The 14,130-nt window shown below is 45.2% G+C and overlaps 1 protein-coding gene across 3 annotated transcripts in view; it reads left to right on the top strand.

Moving 5' to 3' along the window:
• Tmprss2 (transmembrane serine protease 2) overlaps window positions 1–14,130 on the top strand; it is a 38,065-nt gene that overhangs the window by 6,195 nt on the left and 17,740 nt on the right. For 2 of the 3 annotated variants that reach the window (XM_021209684.1, XM_029544782.1), the window contains exons 2-5: window positions 4,931–4,998; window positions 6,677–6,896; window positions 12,018–12,104; window positions 12,585–12,704. In XM_021209684.1, the coding sequence (XP_021065343.1) occupies window positions 4,984–4,998; window positions 6,677–6,896; window positions 12,018–12,104; window positions 12,585–12,704 (442 nt within the window). In that variant the 5' untranslated portion in view covers window positions 4,931–4,983. Of the gene's footprint in view, window positions 1–4,231; window positions 4,508–4,930; window positions 4,999–6,676; window positions 6,897–12,017; window positions 12,105–12,584; window positions 12,705–14,130 lie in introns of those variants that run through there. The other variant, XM_029544781.1, reaches the window with a different exon arrangement.

The following is a 14,130-nucleotide window of genomic DNA, read 5'->3' as shown; positions in this document are numbered from 1 at the left end:
AGAGAGAGAGAGAGAGAGAGAGAGAGAGAGAGAGAGAGAGAGAGAGAGAGAGAGAGAGATTTTGGTATGGTACAAAGCTTGATTAAAAACAAAACAAACAGACTTAATTTCCACCCTAAAAAGCATGAAGCATGTAATCTCCTTGGGACAAGGAGGCATTCACAGAAAAAGAAATGCAGATGACGAGGGCCTGACTTTGCTGAGGTGTTTTGATTCACTTTCTTTCTCTCCCCCTAGTTTTTGGGAGCTGGCACTACCATCAAGCCAGGCCCAGCCACCCATCTTCAATATACTAGCTAAAGCGACAAGTCATAACAAAGAGCAGACTAAAGTCATTGTGCTGGCTACTCCTGGTTGTTAACTTGACTACATCTGGAATGAACTACAATCCATAAATGGAGGGCACACCTGTGATCCAGATCCTCAGGCTGGAAAACACAGGCTTCTGACCTGGATCTTGGCATGGGATGACACACGCTTTCCAGGCCCAGGCTTTAATCCCAGGAGACAGAGGCAAGCAGATCTCTGACTTCAAGGCCAGCCTGGGACAGAGCAAGTTCCAAAGTGGTGGTATATATCTTTAATCTGGGCCATACCTTCTGCTGGAGGCCTACATAAGGACAATGGAAAATGGAAGGGTTCATTCTTCTTTTGCCTGCTTGCACTTACTTGCCAGTACATCTATTGGAACCTACTTCTTCAGGATTCCAGTTTATACAGAAGACCAGCTGAAACACCTAGTCTTGTGTGACTGCTAGACTCTTAGACTCCCCTTTCACAGCTGCCCATTGTTGGGTTAGTCAGACTGCAGACTGTAAATTATTCCAATAATTCCCTTAATTAGAGATAGCCCATAAATTCTGTGACTCTAGAGAGCCCTGACTAACAGTTGTGCACCACTGTGCCTGCCCATGAGGAACTCTTAATTCTTCCAGGTTCACTGTTTCTATAGTCTGATAGTACAAGTGTCGCTCTTTAAATAATTTCTTCCTTTAAATAACTCCTTCCTATCCCCATGTCCAGTACTTGTCTATGCTGAATGTCTCATACCTCTACCCTATACTACTGTTGACTAGCTTTCTCCTAACAGTGCATTGTGCCCTTAAGAAGAGAGAGTATCTTATAACATGACTTGAGTCATGGTTCTCTTCTGTGTATTTATTGGTTACACAGTGTCTGGTGATGGTTGAAGTGTGGTGACAGAGGTGGAAGGAAAATTCTGGGGTCCCCTCCCACTTCTAGCATCTTGAACAGTACCTGGCACTCTAGGGGTCTTGGGAGGGAGCCAGCACATGTGAGGTGGTGTGTGATGACATTTGTGGACTTCAGTTATTGGGGTTATTCCACACTCTTCAATGAAAGTATCAATGAACTTGTCATCATTTTCAGAGGAAAGGACTACAGGGCAGTTTTTGTTTGGGAAAGAGTTTTTTACATCATGGGATGGGACTGGACTCCACAGTGTTGTCTCATTGCGTGACAGCTGGACAGGTGATTCATGAGCTCATACGAGACAGCACCAGGGTGCTGTGTTTCTTTGAGATGGAGTGGATGAGGCTGCCATCCAGGGGCCCTTAGGAAGCTTGTCCTCATTTGCTTTCTTGACCTTTAAAGGACAGTTACCCAAAGTGCTTCCTTACTGTCTGGCTTTCCAGTGTCAAAGGTAAGTATCAGGTTTCTTTAAATGACAGGGTAGCTCTCTTGTCTGGTTATGTCTTGCCCCTTTCAGAAGTCAACACGGAGGAGTCAGAGCTGCATGTGACCATGGAAAATCCTTGTTTAGAAGATGACCAGGATCGAATGTGACTCCCTCGCTCTTTTTGACACCTTTTCTGATCCTACCTAGTGTGGGCATTTCTTCTACCTTCCTTTCTTTCTCTTTCTTTCTTTCTTTCTTTCTTTCTTTCTTTCTTTCTTTCTTTCTTTCTTTCTTTCTTTCTTTCTTTCTTTCTTCCTTCCTNTTCTTTCTTTCTTTCTTTCTTTCTTTCTTTCTTTCTTTCTTTCTTTCTTTCTTTCTTTCTTTCTTCCTTCCTTCCTTCCTTCCTTCCTTCCTTCCTTTCCTTCTCTCTTTCTTTCTTTCTCTCTTTCTTTCTTTCTTTCTTTCTTTCTTTCTTTCTTTCTTTCTTTCTTTCTTTTTTTTGGGGTGGTGGTGGTGGGGGGAGTTTAGGCTGCCTCTCCTTCTCTTCTCAAGTTCATGGTAGCTGAGATGGGTCCCCCTTTTATTTCTGGCTTCTATGTTTTGTGAGTCATGGGATCCCTGGACAAGATTAAGAGTCTCTGCTGGCTTCTGCTTCTGATGGCTTTCCCTTGACAATTCACGGCTATGCTCCTGGCTTCCTCCTTGCATGAATTTCACACACCTAGTCATTGCTCCTTTCAGAGGGCTCCCAAGCTGGGAAGACTGCCAGTGGATCAGATTTTCATTTCCTGAAACTTCAACCAAGCCTGTAATTGGTGAGCCAGATCAACAAGCTAGAAAGAACTCACAGGAGTGAGAGCCAGTGCAGCTGGGCTCTTCTGGAAGGATACTAGACAGGGCCTGGCCAGCCCTGCTTAGTCAGGAGGCACCAGGTAGATGTCCAGGCTTAGAGTCCATTATTTGCAAGGTGGTCATAGAGAAGACACACCAGTAGGTGGCAATTGCATCATTTTAAGAGGTTTAGGTGTTTCCCATACATTTTAAATGGTGATTCCTCTCACTGTATGGTACTCAGTTTCATTCTCATACCCAGAAAGCTGTTGACTTTAATATTAGAAAAACCTAGAATCTCTCAGTATGACTTGGTTCTTCTGTTTGTTTGATCTACAACAGAAGAAATGAAAGACTTGGTGCATTTTTACTGTGATCTGTTCAATGTTCAAAGCTATAACCATCTTTCTTCATTGAAGGTTGTTGGTTTGGGGGGCTTCTTGAGTTTAATGATCCTAGCTTTGCTTAGGAGATGAGCAGGTGGCCTCTTCTGCTCCCTTCAGAGACACTGAGCTTTAAGAGTATTAAGGGTATTTTACTGAGCCAGGAGTTTACTGAATGGCGAAGAGTATCCATGAATGTGTTAGGGTTCCTCCTGGCTCTGCCTCCCTAGCACTAGGATTGCAAGTGGGCACTTCCATGTCTAAACTTTTAAGGGGATCTGGGATTCAAACTCAGGTTGCCATGCTTGCGTAGCAAGCACTTTGCCCACTGATCATCTCCTCAGCACTAGAGTGTCTGATTTTTATAGATGAAGAGGGCTTATCCTGGCTTCTGGACTCCTTCCAGCCCTCTTGGGTATATTATCTGAATAGATGACTCCCCAGAATGGTTTCTTAGAATATTCTTGGTTCGTTTCATGTCCAGCATGGAGGAGTGAACCAAAGTCCTTATAGAGAGGGTATCAATGAAAAAAATAATGCAACAACCCCCATTAAAGCAAGGTGAGGACTAATGGATTCAGGAACACCTCAGCAGATGGATGGACCAGGCAGGGAGGCAGTGGTAAAGAAACTGCTTGGATTCTCAATGGAGCAAGAGAGAATGGGAACTTACAACCATGGAGCAGAGTGTCTGCAAATAGAAAATCATTAAGAAATGAGATGGGTGGGAGGGATCTGGCTAGCCTGACTTGACAGAGTTCCTCCTGAAGGCAGGCCAGACTTACCAGGTATTCTTTGAGAATGGTAGAGGACTGAGAATCTGATCAGGTATTGAAGTTGAGATTCTTAGCAAACTGATTCTTCAAGGTTTCATTAAACTAGATGTCACGTGGGAGTGCACAGAGATTCAGAAGCTTGATGAGGCTGTCACTAGAGGACAATGATGGGAAAGATGGCTCACTTAAGAAAGGAACTTTATGCTGATGGCATCTCTGGTTGTTGCTGACATTTCACACATGGCTACATATGCAATGATCCAAGGACTTCTTTTCATAACTACAAATCATCGAGTTGGTCTACCAGGACCAGCTCTTTTCTGCAGTAGTGGGAGTATGAAGTGACTTGTTGACATCCTACTACATCAGGAAGCAGTACCTCTATCCAGTAGCAGAGCCTTGGAGTAAAGCTGGCCTGCAGATCTACATCCAAAAGGTTCTATGCCTTCCCCAAGCACCACAAACTATCTTGGGTGCTGTTTCACATTCGAACCATAACAATGTGTCATAAGGACACATTATTTACTAAAGCTTGGGTAATCCTGTGAGGCTTATGTAGAAGAGTCAAATGCAGCCTGTCTCTGGTGTTCAGTTGTGGGCCACCAGTTCCATGCAGTTGTCTGCATGGACACACCTGAAAGGAGGCCGGGTCTGCCCCTGTCAGTTGCTCCTCTACTGTTCATTCTCTGAAAACCCCCTTCTGTGTACATTTGCAATGAACCTCATCTTAAATGTGTCAACAGTGATATCCACTTTGAAGAGATGAAGCTGAGTTGTCAGGCTGGTTCAGATATTTGTCTAAGAATGCTTTTGGGAAAGGGTACAGGCAGACGGTGTTTGCCTTCCAGGCTTGCTGATGCCCTCTATGGAGCAAGATGGTGAGTCTTCTGTGGTTTTCTCCCACAAATCTTCCTCTTGGTGAATGTAACTGAGAGTAGCCAACACTAAACCATATAAGTGTGGAAGGGCTTGGAGTCCCAGGCTCAACCCTGGGTGCTCCTCTGTAGGCAGGGTTCTCTGCCTGTCCCCATTACTTCAAGGTTAGGCAGGCTCTCCTGGCCACAGTAGTTCAAATTGTACCCCAGGCTCACTCATGAGTTTCTCTGTACCCCAGAGGAGGACATTAGGTTGCATGACATAAACACTCCATATGCAATGACCCAGGTAATGAAGACATGGGTGAAGTGAAGGCTGAAGGCCAGGGGCATAACTGCAGCTTGCTGTGGTACAATGTGACTTTCACCCAGAGTCTTCTAAAGCTAAACTACATTAAATATTACTGTGTGTGTTTCTTCCTTCAGGTCACCTGGAGGAAGCATCATACTGACCTCCTCATGCTGCTGACACAGGCAGAATGGCATTGAACTCAGTAAGTGGTTAATTCTTACGTCTCTGGCCTTTTCCTTGTTCCTTTGTCCCTCTGGTATCTTCCACAGGTGTCGATCAGTAATTTTCAGAACAGTGTGTGGGAGCAGGTAGCCCTTTGGACATTGTTCAAGGTGTTTGTATTAGTCACTGTTCTGTTGCTGTGAAGAGACACTGTGACTAAGGCAACTCTTATCAGGTTCAGAGGTTTAGTCTGTCATCTTGGTAGGGGCTATGGTAGCACATAGGCAGTTTCTGGAGCAGTACCTGAAAGTTCTATAGGAACCATGGGCTTTTTAAAGAGGTCCACTCCCTAGTGACTAAGTATTTAAATATATGAGCCTATGGGGACATTCTTACTCAAACCACCAGTTATGTTGGAAAGGCTGAGACAGGGAGGGAAGCTACCACTGCTGGGCATAAGCTGGGACTGGTACACTGTATTTACTTCCTTCCTCCTTCAAGGGCAGCAGGTGTGTATACAGGAGAGGCAGAGAGCATCAGTTTAGGGAAGAGAGTCTGTGACAGAGCTGTCAGTGTCTATCAACAACTGGGGACCAGCCACATCTGAATGAGGCACTGGGTAGTCTATTCCTGCTGGAAGCCCTCTCCTTAGGGCAATAAAAGCAGTTGTCTCTGTCATCCTAAAGCCTGACCAGGTCACTGTACACTTTCCACATTTATGAATACTTACTGGCTAATAAGAGTATTTCCCTAGGTTCTGTAAAATATATGCCAGTGTTCCATTTCATGAGTCTCTGCTACTTATTATTGTTTTTTTACTGGATCCTTTTATAATTTTAAGAGCATCATCCAGGACAAAGTGCTAGGTGTATCTTGGTCTTTCCTGCTGGAGAGAGGAAAACATTCTTAGATGGTTTGGTTTTGGGCCAGACACTCACCTGGTTTCTCAATCTGGAGTGCTCTGTTAAGATGGGGATAGCTTTCACTGTCCCACCCTGAGGTTTCAAGTTATAATTTTTGGACTTTTGAAAGACAGTGCTAGTGAGTTATTAAGCACAGATTATTAACCCTGGAGTGTTTGTATTGCCTTAACATTTTCAACCTTTAGGTCAGCAAGACAGCTCTATAAGGTAAGAGATGACCTGCATTCAATCTTTGTGGCCACAGGGTGGAAGGAGACAACTGATTGAGGTTGTCCTCTGATCTCTGCTTTCACACACATGCAACACACACAGTAAATAAATTAGTTTTTAAAAGTCTGAACATCCCGGGGCCCCTGCTGAGGATATCTGCTTCCCGAAGATGATTTCTCTGTCATTCCTGAGGCCTGTGAGAGAACCTGGACAGAAAGAGAGCTGGAGAGGTTTGGGGTAAGAGCCATTAGGCATGCATAGGTTAACCGGGGCCTCTGGGAGAGGCCCAGCTACTGAGAGTGGGGAGAGTGGAAATCACAGTGCCAAGCTGTGAAACCCTGACAACTGCTAGGTTATTCTAGGAGTGCAGCCTGGGGAAGATCATGTGAATGGACTGCATGAAAGGATTGATACTTGAGCAGTGGATCCTGTCCTTTTTACATTTACACAGCACACACCCTAACCCTGATGACAGAGTGGTTGGTAATCTGCTGACTCTCTCCCTGTTTTCTGTGAATGATAACTTTCCAAACCTTTAGAGTGAGTGAGAGATGTAACTGATTTATCTCCTTTACCATTGTTTAGGGGTCTCCCCCAGGAATCGGACCTTGCTATGAGAACCATGGGTATCTGTCTGAGCACATCTGTCCTCCGAGGCCACCAGTGGCTCCCAATGGCTACAACTTGTATCCAGCCCAGTGCTACCCACATCCAGTGCCCCAGTATGCTCCGAGGATTACAACGCAAACCTCAACATCCGTCATCCACACACATCCCAAATCCTCAGGAACACTGTGCACCTCAAGTAAGACTCTTGAGCATTGTATCACAAGGGACTACAGTTTCTGGATCTGCCTTCTCTTGTGGTCTCTTCTCCTACCTTGTCAATAACACTGCACTGCCAACAGGGCCAATCTTTTCCTACCTGCCTCCCACTTTGGCTGGTCAGAGCCATGGGCGCTGCCTCACCTCTCTTTGGCAGGGAGAGACCTTCCTCTCCCCTTGGTCTTTGGTGCAGCACCACTGTGTGCTTGCCCAGCTCAGCTGGACTGTTAGGGCATGGTTTCTCAGTCCCTTCTTGCCTCTGTGCTTATGGATGTGTCGTCTTGAATCAACAATAAGCACTCAAGGTTGGGAGTGAACTGTCTTATATGTTATTGATATGCTCAGAACACAGAGGGCTTAGGGTTAAGATACCTCCTGTGACTAGCCAGAGCTGTTGAAGCTCTCACCTCTGCCAGTACTTGCCCTAGAAGAAGGGTCTTCCCCACAAGGGGGATTTCTTCCCTTCCAGGGCCTGCCCATATACTTTCTAGAGGAGCCAGACTGTCTCTCCATGGCACAAATACTCTCCCAGCCTTGGATGTATCATGTCTTCCCCATGGCCCCTTAACCCCCTTATAGCCCCAGAACAGTGTTGAAGGTTGAATATGAAAGCCGAATCTCTTTACCCTCTCCTGTGGCCCTTTCATTCAATGATTACTCTCACAATCCAGATTTCTTACCTCTGTGTCCCTTTACCTTTTAATTCTGGCTGTTCTTAGTGTTGTCTCTCTGGTGTCAAGGACACCAGTGACAATATTGATAAGCTACTTTTTATATTTATTTTTACGAACTGTGTGTGAGAGCATGTGTATGTTACATATGTGCCAGTGCCTATGGAGGCCAGATGTTGGGTCCTCTGGAGCTGAAGTCCAAGGTATTGTCCGTGATTTAAACACTCAACACAAATGCTGGGAACCAAATTTGGATCCTCTGGAAGAGCAGTAGATGTTCCTAACTGAAGGCTATCTCTCCAGCTCCACACCAGCTTTCTAGCAGAGGGTTTCTGATTTATGATATGAGCACCTGCCTGTGTATTTCATGTATAGTTCAAGGTTGATACAAAAGTGAATCCTGTGGGCCACTTATACTTCATCAGTAGTCAGGTCATAGGCCTTAGGCCTCAGGAATCTGTTTGTCCCACTTGGACATCCCTGGCTTTCATGCTGTCCCTCTCTACTTCTGAGTGGCTCTTCTGTCCTTTGCTCTGCTCCACCTCTGTCACTTGCTCTCTTTCCTGTCTGCATGAACTGTTTCGTCTTAGCCCAGCTGAGGTGCAGAAGACCTGGCCTTTCTTCACCGTGCTGGCTAGAAGAAAGCCAGGGCAAGGAACTGTTAGTTATCAGAAGCCAAAGAGCCCCATGTAAGGCTGCACCTCCAAAAAGACTGCCCTGCCCTCAGTGGTCAGCCCAGAAGGCAGAAGCGGCCCAGTGTACCCTACTGAATACTTTTGCATTCCCAGAGAGTAATCAGGAAGTGACAGATGGGGGGTGGGACATGTTAGTTTTCTGTCAATTGCCTGTAAATAGGGAGGATAAACACTGAGGTGCGATTTTCCATTATAAACCTGCATTGTAAAATCACTGTCTGAGAGCTTTCCATTCAGACTACAGTCTTGGGCTTCCCACCGTTAGCCTACAAGAAGTATAGACTGACACCCATGTCCCTTGAACCGGAAAGTATTTTAGTAATTTTATTTTATTATTTTTTGCACTCACTTTGACAATGTTTTTAAAAATCACGGTACTGGGTAACTCTGTAGTAAAGAGCATTAGCTGTTCTCACAGAGCACCTGAGTTCCTCTATAACTTCAACTGGAGGGAATCCAATGTTATCTTCTGGTCTCTGGGGTGTATACAAACACACACACACACACACACACACACACACACACACACACAGAAAAATGAAAAAGAAAAAAAAAAGAACATGTTATTGCTATTAAGGCATCAAAAACTCTACATTTTTGCCAGGATGACATTAAGCTCTGAACCTGTGTCCTGCATTATGTTGGTAGCACAAGTTTAGACGTCAGAAGTTTAAGGACACTCTGCTTTGGGTTTATCTGTTTGCTTTAACAACTGTCATGGAACTTACCCATTCGAGTGGCAGTGCATGCACCTGCAAGAGCCTTTGAAGATCAAAGTCAACACTCCTGTGATGCAGAGATGCCATAGGGCTGAGTCAACAGGCTCTGCTGGGAAGGATGGATATAAATGAACAATGGCACAAGACTGAACCTTGCAAGTCTATGCTGTGCAGACCGTAGCTGGTGACAAATGCCTGTTCAGAGGTGAAATGGGGGTTTCTTGCTGCACACGTGGTCCTGAGCGAACCAGCCAGACTGTGACTCTGCACATGCCCCAACAAGAGGTGAAGGACACTTGATTTAATCTCTCTTACTCACCAGCCAAGTTACTGATTCAGTGTTTGTTTTTTTCCTGCTGAGCTAGGTTCCTGAACATGCTAGGCAAATGTTTACCACCGAGCCACATGGGCAGCTTTAAGCGAGTTATTTTATCTCAGATACAATGGCATGCAGATAAGTTGCCCAAAGAGGAAAATGTGCTCGGTAGTTCATCAGGTGAGCCATAAGGAATTTCTCTTGTGGGTTTCTTGGTGGCTCCACCCTGGTGCCTGAAGGCACTGTCACCCCTCACTGCGTTTTGATAAAATCGCTGCCTTGTGAGGTTTACAGACCCAGGCCTCTTCTGTGAGGCTGCTGAGAGTTCAGGTTGCCCACTTTGCCATAGGAGAACAATCCCTGTTGATGGGGAAGAGAACCGACACCCAGTCATTTTTTAAATACCATTAGCAGGATGTAGGAATCAGGTGAAAGCAAGTCTTTCAGTCCTAAGCAGGCCAGTTTGGGTCTTTTGGCTCCAGAGCCCAACCTGAGCCTGCTTTCCCAACTTCTGGAGGCACAGTGGCACTGCAGCTGGGGTCCCCAGGCCCAAAGGCTCTTTTTAGCCCGGGAGTATCCATTTTAATGATATTTCCTTGCTCTGTATTCTAGCTCTCAGCCTTTCTTCCAAGGAAAGCTCCAGGAACCCCACTCCTTACTCCCCTGTGAGGCTGGAACTTCACCTGGAGAGGGAGTTGCTTGTAGTGACCAGCTCTTCACTGTGAAGAGGCCAAATTTCAGACTCCTCAGGGCCCTTTCTCTGACATCTGGCTCTTTCTTTAAACCTTGATGTTACTTTTGGCTTAAACCACTGTCCAGAAGTGCTACCCCTGTTTGCTATGGATGGAAGAAATCAGGTAGCTATTGGAAATAATTCTCTAAATTAGTTTATTCTTAGCTGAATTTTTATTCTTCTTTATGAGTGCTTGCACATGTGCGCCAAGTGCATGTAGTACCCACAGAGGCCAGCAGAGGGCATTGGACCCCTTGAAACTGGAGCCAAGGTCAGTTGTGAGTCACCAAGTATGTGTGACTTCTGCAAGAGAAACTTAACTACTGAGCCATATCTCCAAACCAAGAGTTCCTTCTTTGTTTTTTTTTTTTTGTTTGCCCATTTTAAACATTTATTTATTTGTGTACCACAGAGTGTGTAGAGCTTAGAGTAGTCTGTTGGATTCAGCACTGTCCTTCTACCATGTAGGTTCTGGGCACCAAACTTAGGTCATCAGACTTGGCAGTCAGTGTCTTTATCTGCCAAACAGACTTGTAAATGCCCCTGTGGCAGGCTGAGTGATTCAATTTATAAACTTTAGTTTAATTCCACTTAACTGTAATTACTGAAAGTGTCAATAGCAGTAAGTGGTTAGTGGCTGTCAAATACCACAGTGTTCTTTCAGCAGCTATGGGATGTAGAGAGAATCTCTTAAGCATCACCTGTCAATAAAAAATCTGATGACCAATGAGCTGTAGCAAGAACTAGAAGGTGGGACATCTGGTAGGGAGAGAGAGAGAGGAATTCTGGGAAATAGTCAGATGGGGGAGATTTGCCTTTAATTCTGGAGGAGACGCTGTATAAACCTGAGGAGAGGTAACTTACCATGTGGAAGACATAGAATAGAATCAGTAAGTTAATTGAGTTATGAGCTAGTTGGGGAGCAAGACAAAGCTTATGGCCTAAGCATTTATTCATAAATAATTTGTATTGGAGCGGTTATTTCTGGGAACAAAGTGGCCAGGAGGAAAAGCTCAAAGTTACCGGGGGAAGGATAGGTGCTTTACCTGGAGACCCCTGGCAGCCCCATGATGTGTTGGGGGATAGTATTATATGATTCATACTTGCAGTTGCTGAAACCAGGCAGCTCTACTCTTTGAGCTGTCTTTTTTTTTTTTTTAATGTGAGCATTGGCCCATTTTCAAACCCTTTCTGAGGTATCCTGACGTTTTAAGGGCTTAGTGTTGTTGGATTTCATTTCAAATTGGAGCTTCAGCTTCCATTTCCCCAAGCACGTATTTTCATGCTGCAGAAGCATCGAGACTCCCAAGTGGTGCCCTTAACGTTCAAGCTAACATCTGCATGTGTGTGGCAATACTGTTTCATAGGGTGGTTGTGTAACTCAGTGGTAGAACACTTGCCTAGCATGAGTGAGACACTGGGTTTGATCCTTAGCAGCACAAAAGCAAATGAATAAATCGGCGCCTTTTCTTCCCTAATGTGGCAACTAAATGGACCCACACACCATAGCTAAGCTAGGACTTCTGGCTGCATGACTATGTGAATGTGTGCTCATAAAATCATTTTGCTTCTTAGGCTCAGTGTGGTATTCCATGAGGAACACGCAGAATCCAGCACCTTATTATGAATAGGTGTCTAACTGGGTGGTTTCCCCAGCCTTAGGTAATGCAAGAGTTCTAAGCAAGTTTAAAGGTGCCCAAGTTAAGCTGGTCTGGTTGCTATGTGTAGCAAGTGAACCTTGGACTTCTGAGATCCTCTCCATCCTGCTTCTCCTCCTCCTCTTTGTTGCATTCCAGGCTGGCCTTAATCTCTTGCCCTTGTCCTCACCTCCTGAGTACTGGGGTTATAGGCAGGCATATGTAATCATGCCCAGCCTGACATATGATATTTTCAACTCAAACGACTCTAAGCATGGCAGAAGGACCATCTTCCTACAGCACTGACCTGGGCATCCCTCTCTTCCGCAGAGTCTAAGAAATCGCTGTGTGTAGCCCTCGCCCTGGGCACTGTCCTCACCGGTACTGCTGTGGCTGCTGTCTTGCTTTGGAGGTTCTGTAAGTTTGGGGCTGGATGCTGCCTGCCACTGTGTGCATGGCTGTGACTGTGACCCTTCTCCCCAGGCTGGAGGAGCCACCTGATGCCTCCCAATTTGGTTCCCATTGAGGGCAAAGCTGCCCTTTCCTCCCTTTTCTCCATGCACCTATTGTTGTATAAACAGTGTATGCATTCTTGCTTCCCCAAATCTGTGGCTTGTGGGAATCTTAAACTAGTTCTCTCATCCAAGTAGCAATAATGTTGTACCCTGCTGAGCTTCTGTTCATTTCCTCCAACAAGGCCACACCTCCTAATAGTGCCATTTCCCATGAGCCAAGCTTATTCAAACCACTACACATGGCAATGGCATGTCCCTTCCTTATGAGGAGGTGGTTTCTCCTGTTCACTGGACTTGAGGGTGAATGACAAGACTCCTAAGGGCTCTGCAGTTCCTTGGATGCTCAGCCTGATGAGTTTTCCTCCCTTTCTCCCAATGCCAGGGGACAGCAAGTGCTCTACATCTGAGATGGAGTGTGGGTCTTCAGGCACATGCATCAGCTCCTCTCTCTGGTGTGACGGGGTATCACACTGTCCCAACGGAGAAGATGAGAACCGGTGTGGTGAGTTGGACCTGGCCCTGGAAGCACTGGGTTCTAAATGTCTGCCACAAAGTGGCAACTGGGGACAGCCAGGAACGGTGCTCAGGATTATGGTTTTGGCCCTGCAGCACACACAGGGATGGGAGCAGGGGACAAAACTGGCATGGACTCAGTAACTCAAACACACATGTTCCCAACTGCTGCTGGATGACAGTTAAAACAAGCAAACTGTTGAAAATAAGTTAGGGTGCACCATGTTGGTTTTTAAATGAGTGCCTTTAAGATTGTGTCCACCGTGACAGCGATGAACAAGTATATTTGCTTTTTTCTTTAAATAACTGACAAGCTAAGCTGTGTTACGTTTGTTTGGTATAGTGTGATGTCTCTCTATACATGTACCCCCACGGATGGGGCAGTCACACTGTTTAACATATATCCCCTGAGCTCTTACATTTATGGAGGGCTTGTGTGGTCTGTCTTTGGATGGACAGTGTGCTGTTTATACTTATCACCATCTTGTACTATAGATCTCTTGAACTCATTCTTCCTGTGTAATTAATACTTTGTGTGTTTTGACAAGCTGTCCCCAACCACTCCCTTACAGCTCCTGGTGAGCATTACTCTGATCTCAGCTGCAGTGAATATGACTTCTGGATCCCATGTCTTTGTGGTGCTTGCCTTTCTGAACTGACTTAGTGCAGAGTTCTTCAAGGTTGTCTGTACTGTCACAAGTGGCAGGGTTCAATTCTTTTTATAACGAATCCTAGCCCATTGTGTGCATGTACCACATTTCTTCATCCATGCACCAGCTGATGGATTCTTAGGTTCCTTTCTAGAAGTTGGATTGCTTGTTCATGTGATAATTCTGTCCTAGTGGTTTCAAGGAGCCTCCATATTGTTTTTCATCACTGGCTAGTCACATTATAATCCTATTGCCAATTTCAGAGGCTCTCTTCTCTCTTTACCCTCACCAGCACTAGTTATGTTCAAAATTTCAATGACAGCCATTCTGTTAAAAAAACAGGCACAAGGTGATATCCCTTTGAAGAAGTTTTAATTTTGTACTTTTAAAATTAAAATATATATTTACTTACTATGTGTATGGCAGGATGCCGTGATGCACGAGTGGAGGTGGAGGACAGCTTATGGAAATTGGGTCTCACCTTTCACCATAAGGATTGTGGAAGATCAAATTCAGCTTGATGGCATGCTTCTTAACTCACTGAGTCTTCTTGAATGGATTTGTCTTTCTTGTGCTGTTAATTTTTGAAGCTGACTTCAAGCACAGTCAGGAGGCTGGAACCAAGAAAGACACCTAAGGGGCAGGGTTGTGCTAATCATGTTCCAGAGTCTGAAGCTAAATCATTTGTCATCCTGGCACTGTGGACAAAGCCTGCTGTCTGGCTGCTCCATGCTTAAGTGGGGATGAGGTGGTGTAGACCCTGTG

The sequence above is a fragment of the Mus pahari genome, chromosome 12, assembly GCF_900095145.1.
Source record: "Mus pahari chromosome 12, PAHARI_EIJ_v1.1, whole genome shotgun sequence".
Classification (NCBI taxonomy): Eukaryota; Metazoa; Chordata; class Mammalia; order Rodentia; family Muridae; genus Mus; species Mus pahari.
This window is presented reverse-complemented; position numbering and strand designations above follow the sequence as displayed.